The sequence below is a fragment of the Balaenoptera acutorostrata genome, chromosome 12 (genome assembly GCF_949987535.1).
Source record: "Balaenoptera acutorostrata chromosome 12, mBalAcu1.1, whole genome shotgun sequence".
Taxonomy (NCBI): Eukaryota; Metazoa; Chordata; class Mammalia; order Artiodactyla; family Balaenopteridae; genus Balaenoptera; species Balaenoptera acutorostrata.
In genome coordinates, this window is record NC_080075.1 from 78,671,070 (window position 1) to 78,685,598 (window position 14,529).

At 56.8% G+C, this 14,529-nt stretch overlaps 1 protein-coding gene across 2 annotated transcripts in view; it reads left to right on the plus strand.

Moving 5' to 3' along the window:
* The window catches only part of HS1BP3 (HCLS1 binding protein 3), a 35,693-nt gene that overhangs the window by 13,737 nt on the left and 7,427 nt on the right, over positions 1–14,529 (plus strand). For both annotated transcript variants that reach the window (XM_057558521.1, XM_057558522.1), the window contains exons 4-5: positions 1,945–2,173; positions 13,929–14,089. In XM_057558521.1, the coding sequence (XP_057414504.1) occupies positions 1,945–2,173; positions 13,929–14,089 (390 nt within the window). The remainder of the gene's footprint in view (positions 1–1,944; positions 2,174–13,928; positions 14,090–14,529) is intronic.

A 14,529-nucleotide genomic window follows, 5' to 3' on the forward strand; every position in this document is an offset into this window, starting at 1 on the left:
CCCACTCCCCTCCTGGCCAGCCCCCTCCAGAGCTCCGCCCACCCGTACACACGCCTCCGCCTCCCACCAGCCAGGCCTGGGGGCCTGCAAAGTCCGGAGAAGGCTGTGCTCCCACAGCCAGGCTGGTGCCCCGGCCCCTGGGGACACCTCACTCAGCTGGTGCCCCTCACCGAGAGGTTTTGGGCGTGGCTCCCGGCAGCCCTCCCACCCGGTGAGGGGAACCTCGAGCCCTCGCAGCGCAGGTCCCACGGCCCCCTGTCTTCCCGCTAGTCCTGTCTGTCGGATGGGAGTAGCCCGGCTAACAGGTGCTTGTGAGAACCACGTGTGCTAACACACGCGGAGTGCCCGGAGCAGAGCTCGCCGCGCAGGAGGCGCTGTAGAAGCGATGGCTATCGGCTCACCCCCACTCACACCTTCTGGACTCAGAACGCTCCGGGCGCATCCCCGTCCTGCACCAACACCCCGGGGCGGGGGGAGCGTGGGGAGGGCTCCCATCCGGGCGGGCGGGGCACTCACCCCATTTAACTCGTTTCCCGAGTACCTGAATCTCCTAGCTTCCCAAGACAGATGGGAATTTTTCAAAAGAAAATTAACAGTAAATAAACCAATTAAAAAAAAAAAAAACAAGGTGGGGAAATAAAAGCGGAACGGCTGACTGCACGGAAAGCCGAGCCTGGGTAAGACTGCAGCACCGGTTTTCTTCTCTCCTTTCCCACGCCCCCCACAAGGGTCTTCGGGCTGGGGTCTCTCCGGCCCTCCTGTCTACTGAGGTCACAGCCCTCCGCCCTTTGCCTCTCTCTGGGTCTGCGTTGACTGTAGGAAGGGGGCTGCAGCCTATCCGTAGCTGGAAGAAACTCCCCATCTCCTGGCCCTCTCTGTTATGGGGAAGCAGGATAGGATGGTCTGACTTTCCTAGCCTCTCCGTGCCTCAGTTTCCTTATCTGTAAAATGGAGGTACAGATAGGATCTCTCACGTGGGATTTTTGCAATATTTAAATGAATCCGTACCTGTAAAAATTTTTATTACATGATGCTTATTCCATGAAATTGAAGGTTCATGAGATTTTGAATGGGATTTTTACATTTGTCCTAAATAAAATAACAAAGCATAATATAATGCAACGTAATCATTATCACTTAGTTCTACATACTATGTCAGTATACATATTACATCCTATGTGCCAGGCACTCTGTGGCATATAGGTGGCTTCTTTACCCACAGGGTCATATACTTTTTAAGTAACTGCTTTCAGAAATGTACTATTCAGTAAACTATTTAGATAGAGATAAACAAGTAGCCTAAACCCATGCTTCTCAAACCATTGTGGGGAAGGACTAACTTTTTTATTCCCAATCTGTCACAAACAGCATTCCAAGGTACTGTGGAAGTTTCTGAATGCTTGCTCCCCCTTTCTGTAGTTACCTTGTTGTGGACACCTGCCTATGGACCACGCTTTGAGAAGTGCTTCTGTAAGCCAGTTTGTAGTGAAGCCATCACAGTTGGTTCTCGAATCTTCCATGTGCTCGCTGCGCAGCCACTGAGTTCCTAGTCTCATCACCCAGACCCTCGGAGCAGGTCTCCATCCGTGGTTGGCAGAGCTCCCCGATGGGCTCCACAACTGCAAAACGTTTCTGGAACTGTTCTGTGGGAACCCACATACACTGGCTGGCTGCTGCCATCAGCCCATGGACTGTAGTCTGTCGTCCCAACAGGCCCTGGGCTGCAGAGCTTCAGGAACTGCTCCCTCTGTCTTCTGAGGCTCCCGCTTGTAACTGCTCCACCCCAGGCTTTGCCACCCCCATCCAGACCCACCATCCTGGTCCCAGGATGCGGCAGGAAGCCCCCAGCCTCGGGTGCTGGCACAGGAGCTTGCGTGCCGGGAAGTGCCTCCTCGCGTCCCCCCGGCGGTGGGTGTCAGGCGCCCTCTCTGTCTCCCTCCACAGGTACCAGATCCCCCGGGGCTGCAGATCTCAGCAGCAGAGATTTCTCAGTCCTGGACACAGACAGCCAAGCAGGGGACGACGGGGATGCTTTCGACTTCTTCCAGCAGCAGGACCGAGTGGAGGGTGAGGGTCTCCCCACGCTGGACCAGAAGGGCCAGGATGCAGGGAAGTCCTCAGAGGAGGAGGAGGAGGAGGAGGAGGAGGCCCTGGACCCTCTGGGCATCATGCGGTACGTCTCCCCTTCTGGGTGGGGCCCCCGTCTGGCTTTCTTCAGGTTCCTCTCTCCCCCCTGGGAGTCTGAGAAAACCGGTATCCCTGGGTTATTGCCCCTAGGGGCCTGGTACTCAGGGAACTGGCTCTCTGCTCGTCCCAACATCACCTGGGTCTTTGGGGCTCAGCCCAGGTATCTCCTGCCCCTCCCTGCTCACAGGGTGGCCCCCCGCCCCCCAGTTCTGCACTGAGACCAGGCAGGGCTGCCCCCACCCCTGACAGTTCAGCAGCCCAGGAGGCCTGGGTTCTCAGTCCAGCTCGTCGCTGACAGCGTGTGACTTGTGATACGTGACTGGAGCTCCCTGGGCCGTGTCCCGCTGCCCTGGGGACAGGGCTGTGTACCTTGGCCCTGCCTCCCCAGGGTGGTTGTAAGGCTGGGGTGACTGGTGACCCATAAGCTGCTGATGGAAGGAGGTAGAGTGAGCCCCAGGGTAGACTGTGTGCCCTTTACACGTGCACACTTGCACACACACGTGCACACACACGTACACTGGAGAAGAAGAGGCAACTAGCTGTGGTCTTGATGGCCCCTTGGTGTCCTGATTCTGTCACCTTCCTGTTCCTTCTCCTTTCCTGTCCCTCTGCCTGCCTTTAGCCAATCAGTGAGCTGCTCCTGAGCCCCCACTGGGGGAGCACCCTGAGCTGGGGGGAGGGGCTGCAGGCTAGATGAGACTGGAGAGCCAGACATCTGCTCCCCAGGCCCCTCCGATGGGCACAGGCTGAGGCGTTGGGCAGGACCTCCCAACCAGAAGGAGATGAAGGGGAGCCCGACAGACTCAGCCCGCCTCCCGGGACCCTCAGTTCTTGGCCCAAATGAGCAAGAAACAAGGTGGGAACTGTTGATTTTGAGCACCTAATACGCGCCCGGCATTGTACTTTGCACTTTGTCTACTGTGTCTCGTTGACAGCCTGCCCCGCAAACAGCTGTTACTAGGTCATTTGACAGATTAAAGAAACTGACGTCTGCAGAGGCCAGGTGCCTTGCCCGAGGTCAGACGGCTTGGTGGATAATGGTACTGGGATTCAAACCGAGCTCAGGGTCCTGTCCTGGACTGCGGAGCCAGACTCCCTGGACCAGAATCCCGGCAATTTACCCCTTTCCTTCAGTTTTCTGCAAGGAAAGCAGGATAACGATAGCATCCATCTTTTGCGGCTCTCATGAAAATTAAGTGAGTTAGACGTCACGGCCCCATCTTTCTGCCCCACGACCTCTGCAGAGGTGGACAGACCACAGACCCAGAGTGACATTCTCTCTGCCTGTTTCGCAGGTCCTGTTCCAGAAAGAAATTAGAGCCAAAGAGAAATCAGGCAGGGACAAGTTCAACTTAAACAGTATGAAAAATACAGTCCAGAAAGCACTGCCCACCACCCGCAGGCCTTCCTCTCCTAGCAGGGTGTGTGAGGGTGGGCACGTGAGGACATGTGGCTGCAGGGTCGCCGTGAGACCAGCCTGGAGGGGACGAGGAGTCAGACTCGGGAAAGATCCCAGGCACTCGGGGAGACGGGGGCTGGAGATGGGGGCCGGAGCCGGAGGTCCTGCAGCTCCTTGGTGCCAGGTGTCAGGCCCTTCCAGCACCTCCCACCCCCATTGACCTTGTCCTAGGAGGGGGTCAGCGGCCTGTAGGAGTGACAGCGAGGTTATGTCGGGAGAAGTTCGTAATAGCGGCTCCTCATCAGCCTTGTGCGACCCGAGGGCCTCGTTGGGCTGTATTTGTTTGAACTCAGCCTCTCTGTTGTTCTGAGTAACTACATGTTACTTGCTGCCAGACTGCTGTGGGCTTGCGTGGTTTGTGCCAGCCTTTGGCTAAAGGACGTGCTTAGCAAAGCAGCTCCTTTTTTGGGTAGGAAAACGCTCTTTGGGGTTGGCAAGGGCCGCCTTTAAATTCCCTGCTTACTCCAGTAGCAGATGGTTGGGTGAGGTGCTGGCTGTCTGGGGACCCCCTGCGCCCCAGCGCCATCCCCAGCTCTGCACTCGGGGGCCTCCTTTCTGAATCCGAGGAGAGCTGAGCACCTAAAAGGGATCCCGGAGGCTTTTGACCTCCTGCCAGTCTTTCTTTTAATACCAATGTGACAATAGTCAGTGCTGTTGTCGCCACTGGGAATAATAACAACTAACAGTTTTTGAGAGTTTATTAAATGCCAGGAACTGATTAGCATTTACATGAAGAGATATTTTCTATTCTATTTCTTTTTTTTTTTTTAAAGGTCATGACTCAACCAAATTGCTTTCCGGATCCACTGTGGGTCTGGTTTGGGAAATGGTGCCCTAGGAAGCGGGTTCTGGCATCAGGCTCGTTCTGTGTGTGAGGAAGCTGACTTTTGGAGTCAAGTAGCTCATCCAGATTCATCCAGCCCCAAATGGCAGAGTCAGGACTTGGTGTCACCTCCCTGCCCTGTCCCTGGATTCCAGTCTCCCAGCAGATTGGGAGGCAGGCAGGGCCCTAGGATTATCCCCCCTTCAGAGATGGGAAAATTGAGGACAGAGTTGCGCGGGGACCTGGCCAGTGCCTTGTGTGTGGCAGGGCCCTGCCTTGAAGCGAGGGTGTCCCCTTGGCCTCTCCTGGGACACCCAGGTGGGCCTGTTGGCTTCTTTGTACAAGGCTGCCGACCCGACCCTCTGGTGAGGAGCATTCTGTTCTTTGCAGGAGACTTATGCTTGGTGCACGTATTTCTTCATCCTGTGCCCTCAGTTCCTCTGAGGCTGCGGCTGCGGCTGCGGCATCCTTGCTCTCCCAGCCCCCCACCTCCCGAGCGCCCATCTGGGCCGGATGCCAGCCCTCCCCAGGCGGCCACGTTTCCAGGCGGCAGGCGCTGGCCCTTCCTGCCGTGGCCGCACCGGGGCGCTGTTTCTCCACTGTGGGGTTGCTGGGCGGGTGGGGGCCACGGCACAAAGCCTGGCTTTCCTTTGTCTGTAAAACCTGGTTTTGATTAGGGAAGGACGCACGGCTGCACCCTTAGAAAGTGCCTCAAGATAGACAAAGCCCTCACCGCCTCCCAATCCCACGCTGCCGCGCTCCCCTTTTCGGGATTTTTGTGTGTCCCTGTCCCGGCCCGGTCCATGTAACCGCAGACGTAGTACACATGCCTTTTTACACTCTGCGTTTTCACTTAATGTCCTCACGATCGGTTTCCATGTGGAACACAGTTTTCATGTTTAACTTTCTATTTTAGAGACTTCACAGTCCTGAGAAAGGTGAAGTTCTCCCATAATAGTTCTGCCTTCTGCTGGAAATACTCTGCGAGGAACATTTTAAATTGCAGGTCAAATAACGTATGATTAGTATAGAAATATTGAAAACACCGTTAAAAGCCCTTTCATCATGAAAGGTATACACTTTTGGATATTCATGTTTTATTACCAAAATGGAACCGTGTTATGTGCGCCATTCCATAATTTGCTTTTTTTCAGCTTACATACTGGGTCTTTCCAGATCAGTAGATAGACTTGTACATTCTTAACTTGGTGCTAGTGCCTCAGGCTGGTGTGCTGTAAATGGCATTCCCAGGCCCCTGCTGGGGGACACTGTGGTGTTTTCCATAGGTTTTTGCTATTACAGGCAATGAAAAAACTTGTTCATGTACGGAGTGTTTATTCTATTGAGCTTTTCCCCCCAGTTACCTGACCCAGAGCAAGGTCCTGAAAGCTTCTGCTGGGGGTCTTGGTTGTGCCTCTCCAGTGAAGGGGTCTTGAAGGACTTAATTCCCCTGTGTTGGGAAGTCCTCCCTGCTTTTCCAAACCCTGGCCATCCACAAGGCCCGCTGCCCCCTCCTCTTCCCCCAGTGTCCAGGGAGCTCCCCAACCTCCAGGCCCCAGGTCCCTGAGGACCCTCAGCTTCCCGAGGGACAGGCTCGTTCCTGCATAAACACGCTTTCCTGTAAGACTGGGCTTCCTGCTGTCTGCTCAAAGGAGGCGGAGCCAGCACCCAGGGTCCTGTGCTGTGGCCTCAAGTGGTGGAGCTGGACGTTTCTTTGGAACGTGAATCATGTGTTTTGTCATAAATATTTATACAAATTTTGCTTTATCTTTCATAAAATAACCGTATGTGTTTTAGTATAAAAATATCTTGCTTCCTCTGTTTGGATGGAACTGCTACTCTGGGATGATTCTGTGGTTCTGAAGACTTCCGGCACGCTGCCAGGTTCCCCCAGATCTACTAACCCAAGATTTACTTATTTTCCCCCCAGCTTTATTGAGATAAAATTGACGTGTGACACTGTGAAAGGTTAAGGTGCACAATGTGATGATGCGATACACCTACGTAGTGTGAAATGATTACCACAATAAGGTCAGCCATCGCCTCACCACCATTTCCAAGATAGAGAAGCGAGGCGACCCCCAGGAACAGGAGCTCTGCGGGGACAGCCTGGCCTCACCCCACCTCGCGAGGGGCCCCAGGAGCTGCTTCTCCTCGGACGCCTCTTGCTAAGTATCCCGGCTGTCCCTCTTGGGCTCAGGGCCCCTTTAGTGTTCCAGCCCCCGCCTAGGATAGCAGAGCCCGGCCGGGAATTCTGCACTACCTGCAGCTGGTTAGAAATGCAGATTCTACCTCAGGCCCCCTCGAACCTGGGTGGGGCCCAAGATCCTGTGTTTTAACGAGCTCTTGGCGCGCTCCACAGGCAAATTCATGTTTGAGGAGTCCCCAAAATCGAGCTCCACAGAAGTCTTGGAGAAGCAGGAGGGCAGTGATTCAGAGAGCAGGTCCACCGGCCGCCAGGCTCTGCCACTCGCAGGGGTTCCAGTAGGTGGGCTCAGGGGGGCCTTTCCTGTTACTCTCAGCCCCCGGCCCACCACTGTCTCTCGGGTCTCCCTCTCTCGTCTCCTGCTGGAGGGCCGTTCTTCCTGATCGCTCCTGGGGCTGTGAGCCAGGGCTGGCGGCCTCGCGCTGTACCTCCACGCACAGCACTTAGCCTCGGCCCGTCCTGGGTCCAAACAAGGAGCATGCAAGGGGCACGGTGGGCCCCCTCGTCTCACCCTAGAGCTGTCACGGTGATTGCAGCATCCGCTGCCGTTGGGGGTGACCACAGCAGCCCCCCACAGGCATGGGTTTCCCCATCCATGGCAGTGCCCAGAGTCTGTCCTGAGTGAATAGAACTGTCGGGGACGAACACATGGAACAGTGCCTTCCACTTTTCTAATTGAGTAGCAAGACGCTTTGGTTCTGGAGAAATCTCATACAGGACTCTGATATATAAAACAGACAGAAGTAAAACTGGCCCGGTTGGGACAGGAGTGGGGCCTGGATCTCTGCCCCTCAGCCTCAGCCCACCTCTGTGGCGGCCCTGGGCAGCTTTGCAGAAGGTCAGGGCGCCTGAGCGTGGTTTGAAAGCCACTGGATGGAAAAGCAGGGAAACCTAAGATGTGTGGTCACCCCAGAGCAGGTTTAGCGGCTGACTGTCCCAGGTTCAAGTCCCAGCTCTGCCACTTAGCAGCTGGTGGGCCCTGGGTGGGTTGCTGAACTTCTCAAAAGCCACAGTTTCTCTCTTTGTAAATTAAAGTCCAGGCCCAGTGATTGTAAGGGTAAAATGGGATGAAGTACAGGAAATTTCCTTAGTATGATATTATCACTATTTCAGGTTTACTTTGCTCTGAAAAAGCCTTTGGGTGTTTAAAGTACACAATTGAAATGGAAAAGGCAGCTTTTCCATTTCCTGTTGTCATGCAAATATCAGCATCGTGTGTTGTGCACACAAAGGCCTTTATCTCACCTCCAGCGTCTTTGTGGTTATAATTGAGGAGCCTTTCCAAGATCACACAGTCTGGGGCGTGGTCCAAGCAGGAGCTGTGTCCTCTTGACTACTGGCCCAGGACTTACCCCATCACCCCCAGACCGAGACCCCCCCTGTGCCGGGTGCCCACTTCACAGCCCCGGTCCATTTGCTCTCCATGGCGGGTGATGTAGGGGATGGGTGTTTTCCACCGCAAGGACCGCCAGCGTCCACTGGTCACGTCAGCGTTTGGAGTATCGTTGGGGGTATTGGAATAAACGAAGACCACCCAGATGAGAACACGCAAAGGCCGCTTATTCAGAGCAGGCCATAGCAGGGGGGCTCAGCCACCATCACCAGCGTTTGGGCAGAGACTCACAGGCAGGCGGGGAGCGGGAAAGATTTCTGGTGGCAAAAGGGGAAGGCTCGGGTCTGCCTGACTGGAGACTATTGGCACGCGAAAGCCAGAGGCCTAACCAGAAGTGGGGCGGCCTGCAGCCTGTGTGGTTGGTTGGGAGAGCATGTTTGCCTCTGTCGCTGGGCCTAATAAGTGGGAAGCAGGGTAAAGACTAGGGAAGCTGGCAGTTACCAATCAAGGCCTGGCCACTGGGGCCATAGCTGCAGAGACTGCGGTGCGGCTTCCTGGGCCGGTGGCTGCAGGTTGTGGGTTCTGTTTATATCTGGCCTGGCGGTTGCCTGTTTGTTCATACAGTCTGTCGGGGCCGCTGTGGGTGTGATCAGGGTTGGGAGCTTTGCTTTCAAGCCACGGGTGGCAGAGCCCCTTCAGCCGGGCCGCCCTGGTTTCTTGGTGCTGCTGCCGTGGTAGGGGAGGGGCAGCGTTTGGCCGCCTCTGTGCAGAGAAGGAGAAATGTCATCCCCCACAAGCTGAGAAGAGAGAGAGGTCCCTGAGGTCCTGGTCCCTTGGGGGGTGGGGGGTGCTCAGCGGCCTGGAGAGTCAGGCTGGGGCTGTCGAGAGTGTGACTCTGGGAAAGCAGCAAATGATGGCCATCCAAGGCAGCTACCTGGACTGGCCAGTTTACTGTTTACAGCCCAGAACGAAGTCAGTTGGGTCAAAACACAATGTAAGCTAGACATCCTCAAGCAGCACCTGTGATCACAGGCCTCTGCTTTGCCCACCTCAGCAGCATACGGGCTCCACTTTGCAGCTTCTAGATCATTCCTTATTCCCACTGAACAGGTAAGGAGACACTCAGAGAGTGAAATGACTGGCCTGGGGTCGTACACAGGTTCTCCTGCATCCCCCTCCAGGGGGTCCTCCCTCAGACCGGTCAGAATCCCCCCATCCCCGGCCCTGCGGGATGTGGCCCGACTTCCCCTCAGACCCTCCCCCTCCTCCCTCCATGCACCTGCCGTCCAGTTGTTGGGCACTTGAACATACCAAGCCCTTCCCACCTCAGTGTTTTCACAGGGGTCTTCTCTCTGCCTGGAGCACAGCTTTCCCAACCCTGCTCATCCTTCCTCCGATGCTTCCCTGAATCCCCTGGCCCAGCAAGGCTGGTGTGGGCCCGCAGGGTGAACGCCTCTCCTCCGTGATTTGCGTGGCTCTTGTGATCGGGTCGCGGTGGAAGCCCGTTGCCTAGTGCTGCTGCAAATCACATCGTCCTGGAACGAATGTCACAAGTTCATTTGTTGGCACTCCGAGAATTTTCACTAATGGAAAAAAAAAAAGTGAATTTAAGATTAAAAAACGAAAAGTGCTTTATTTTGAAGCAGGAACGTTACATGTTTGGAAAAGAGTTGATTTCCGTGTCTGGTTTAGTATCACCCTGGCTTTGAAGGTAACAGTCATGTTGTCTGTGAGTCTCGGCTTCAGAAGGATCCACTGTCTTCTGGTTAGTCTAGGAGATGCGTCTGCAACTCAAGTGCACTCAGGACCTGGGCCCTTGGTCCCCATCGGGGACCTGTCACAGGGGCAGGTGCATCCGGGAACACTGACACAAGCCCCCTGGGTGGCCGGAGGGGAGGACGTTCTCGTGTCAATCCCTGTCACCAGAGCCGCCTGAGCCCCGTGGAGCAGGGCCGCTCCTTGGCCTTTCAGAGCTGTCAGCTGTGGCACCTGCCGCCTCTCACTCATGCGCGCTCCCCGCCCGCCTGCACAATGTGGCCTGGCCCGGACATCTGTCTTCTATCAGGCACACACAGCAGGAAAGCTGGCGTCTGTGCGTGCACACGCGTGTGTACTGCAGGAGCACGGTTCCATGTGCCTGCGCCCGTCCAGGGACCTCCCCCCACTGCCCCCCGCACCACGACCTCCTGTAACCCGTGCTGTGCGGGAACCCGCACAAGGTCGGGAGCTGCGGTTCCGTCCGTTGCAGACCCCACTGTTTGATGCTCAGTTGCCCCATCCCTGGTGACAGGCGTCTGATCGTACCAGCCTTCCTTTGGAGGAGGGAGAAGGGGGGCATCCTTGATGGCTCCGTGCAGAGGGTGTGCTGGTGGCGGGCACAGCCGAGCTGGGTGGTGTGTCCTGCGGGCAGCCGGGTGGATGCGGGTGGAAAGGAGCTGAGGGGGGACAGAGGGGGCGCCAGGACCGTAGCCATGTGTGCAGTCTGAGTCCACATTCACGCGATGTGTGAGGGAGGGGAGGGAATGGGCTTGCAGTCTGAGTGACTCACCTGACATTGAAATGCCTGTCCTGTCCCTGAGTCAGAATCTGGCCCCATCCTAAACTTGTCCCTTCTGCCCACGGGTCACTTCAGCAGTCCACATTTATCAGCACTTTGCCTTCTGACGGCCTCCCTGCTCTCATTTTCCCTAGTCCGGGCCCTGGTCGTTCCTCCATGGCCCAGGAGCAAAGCTTCCACAGGGCACTGGGTTCCCGGTGGTGCCCAGTCCCGCAGCCCCTCACAGATTGAGGGTCTCTCTGCCTGTGTCAGTCTTCTGCCCTCAGCCCCCCAGGTCACTGCCCACCTCTACGCCACCTCCCCTAGGAAGCCCTCGGGCTGGGTTGGCTCCTTCCTCTGGGCTCTGGCTGTCACGGAATGATTGCCCTGTGTGGTGATGACGGGTGTATGTCTGTGACCCTGCTCGGCTGTGAGCTTCTGGGGACAGTGCCAGGTCTTCCTCACCTCTGTGCCCTCATCACCCAGCACAGGTTCTTGCCTGTGGGAGGTACTTCCCAAGCGCTGGGTCATAGAAGTCACTCCGAGTGAAAGGATGAGCTTTTCTTACGGGAGGGCCGAGGGGCTGCTGGAGAGACCAGCTCGGGTGCCTGCGAGATCCCTGGAGGAGGAGCCATGGGGTGGAAGGCCTCTGTCTGAGACGATGCTGGCCGCCCCTCTCTCTTCACTCCCTTTCCCCCCTCCCTGGAGGGAGGAGGTAGAAATAAGTCTGGATTAGAGATGTACTGTCACCCTGTTCGTCCATCTATCCGTTCGTCTGTCTGTCCATCCTTCCGCCACCCCTCCATCCATCTGTTCTTTCGTCTAATATTTACTGAGCGTCTGCTCTGGACCAGGCACACTACTGAGTCCCCAGAGACAGAATTTGGGGCTAACCAGGACAGGACCCTGGGGCTTTCAGCCATCAAAGCTCCATGTTTCTTCTTGTTCTTTGTCTCCCCTGGAGACGGGTCGGGGGTAGTCGGGGAGACAGGGGATGGCCCGGGAGGAACGGGGTGGGGTTCAGATGGTGCCTGACTGAGCAGCCCCATGTGCTGTAGAGTCGCTTTATTTCAGTTCAAGACACAGGAGATAACAAATGTCTCCAGGGAGAAAAACAGGAACATTCATCCCATTTGAGAGGAAAACTCACATAGCAGGAAAGCCAGGCCTAATTTGTGCTCTCCGAACCAGAAGTAGGTGCAAGAAGGGAAATCATTGAAATCTCTGCCTGGCTTCTCCAGAGATAATTAATCACGTCTGTCCGTTCACTTCCTTTGTTCTTCAGACCCTCCCTTCTCTCTGTGCTCCCGCTGATTTCTGGTCGGTGAGAAGCCCCCAGCCCCTGCCCCAGGGGGCCAGTCTGCTGGGGAGGATGTGTGCGTGCCTTCCCCACGGGTGGTTTCAGAGCTGCTGGTTCCGGTTCCGAGCAGGGTGGACCTGCGGACGTGGGCTGCGAGCTCCCTGCTGGGGGCTCCTCGCCCTTCACTGCTGCAGCCCCTGCTGGGTGCAGGAGCAGAGCCAAGCAAAGGGCGGCTGCGACGGGTAATTGAGGGACAGCCGTGGGACAGAGCCCGCAGGACCCTGGCTGGTCCAGTGGCTCCCGAACACGGCTGGTCATCAGAGTCCACAGGGACACAAGCAGCTCCTGGGGCCTGCCGCTGGGGTTCTCATTCAGCGGGTCTCGGCTGGCTATGGCCGTCTCCAGGTGGCCTGCCCCGAAGGCCAGGGCCTCGTCGGTACCCACTTACTAGGGGTCATTAGAGCGGCACCGGCTCTGCCTGGTCTGTGAAGCAGAAGGGGAAGACATCCCAGGAAGAGCAGGACACTCTGACTCCTTAAGACGTGTGAGGAAGCACAGATGAAGTTTCTGGAGAAGCCCAGGCTCCCTTCGCCTTGCCCAGCACCACAGGCAGGGCCTGGGGATGACACCACAGTGGAGGTGTGGCCCTGGTGGCCTGTGGCCTGAGCCCATCTGGCTTGTGCCCAAGGTGGACAAAAGTGCAGGGACAGGGGTGTGGCCATTGAGTCCCTGGCCCTGCCTGCCGTGTGGCCTTGAGCAGACACCCAGCTTCTTGAACCACCGTTTCCCCGTCTCCTGAGAGAGATCTTCCCGCTGGGGCCTCGGCCCTGAGCGCTGAGGAGTGTTGGTCCCGCGGCCTTCCAGCAGGTGCAGCCTCACCTTTCCTAGCGTCTCGCCACCTCCACCGGGAGCCTGAAATTCTAGCGGACATCTAAATCCAGACCGTGGGAACGGCCACCTCTGAGCGCCCTGCCCTCCTACACCCAGGGCCGCCCTGCTGCTATTTTTATCTGCTGCTGGTTAATCTGTGTGTTGTTTACGGTGGTATCAGCGCAGTTTAACTGCATAGTATCGCCAGCATGAGCTCAGTTGGTGACTTCTGTCCAGTGGAATGGCCCTCCAGGCAGACAGGCGCACGGAAATCCCACTTCCGGTTAAAAGCTTATTTCTGTTGTTTGCAGGAACCTTAAAATGGCTAATCTAGGCACCACCAGCAGGGGTTGGATCACCTTGTTAAAATAAAACCAAGTTTGTTTATTTACTGGCGCTGTAACTTCCAGTGACGTGTGTAGATCGGCAGTCTTCAGGTCCCTGAAGGCTGACATGTCCGCTGTGTAACCACCACCCGGATCAGGAAATAAAGCCCTCCCGGGGCCCAGAAGCTTCCTTGAGTCCCCTCCTGGTTTCCCGCAGCAGTGTCTGGGCCAAAGCAGGACCTTGGCCAGTCGATGAATGAGACGTAAAGGGACCCGGGGGGTGCAGAGGCGATTGGGGCTCTGAGTAGCCAGAGGGGTTTCCTGAAGGCAGTGAGGTTTGCTCAGTGGGACTGAAGTGTTTTCTGGAACGACGGAGGTTACACCGCTCAAGGGAAGGGGGGATGTGTGGGTGGAAACAAGGGAGCACTGACCAAGGCTGCCTTCTGTTCTCCCCTGGGTCCAGGCCCTGAGGTTTGCAGCCTCATGTGCATCCATCCCTGTGTCCGAGCGGCTGTGCGGTGGCTCTCGGATCCTGGCCCCTGGGGTGCTGAGGTGGTGTGGCCTCGCAGCTCCGGAAGGAGGGCATGTCCTGTGCCCTGTGACCCGTCCTGCCGGCGCTTCAGGGCTGGAGTTGTCTGCAGTCAGCTGTGTCGTGCAGACAGCCTCCTGCTCTTCCCACACATCCCGCAGCGGCCGTTCCCTGGGCGCAGGGCTGTGCTGCTTCCGTGGCAGCGTGTCACCGCCTCACTGTCAGCTCCTTGGAAAGTTCCTTCGCGACACAAGCTCGAGCCTGCCCAGTGCCTGTGTGGGTCTGACCAGGCCACCCGGGCTGGCCGGCAGGGCTCTTGTGAGAGGTACTAACCTCGAATTCTGTCTGTGATTCCCCAGCTCCAAGAAGCCCAAGAAACGCCCGGAAGTGGCCGTGAAGCCCAAACCCTTGCCCCGTCTCTCCATCTTTGATGAGGAGGTGGACCCCGACGAGGGGCTCTTTGGGCCGGGCAGGAAACCCTCTCCCCGGAGCCCCGCAGAGGACGCGCCCCCCAGGGACTGTAAGTAGAGCCCCGGGGGTGTTCCTTTCACTCTCGCTGTCTCCCGGGTGACCCAGCCAACCTCGGCGAGCGGCTTTGGTCCCACCACACATGCGCAGGACGGCTCATGTGTTAACACGATGCACATGCAGTCAGTGGAGATTTTCTGCTGGAGAAATCTAGTCTCACACCTTGTGTCCCCGTAGCCTGGAACGTTCCAGGGCTGTATGTTTATTCTAATCATCCCTCAGAAGCAAAGAGTAGTTTTCTTTGCTGCTTTGAAAAGTGTGGGTTGTGACGGGTGTAGAAGTACCTGTGTTACCTCTGCAGCCAGATGTGGGCACCAGGTGGAGAGTGGACGCTGGCCTGCCCCCGGCCTGCTGGGGCTCTGCATGACTTGGAGTCTGACGAGGCTCTGTGTCCCCTGCAGAGACCCCGAGGGAGGGCCCAGTGCAGAGCTG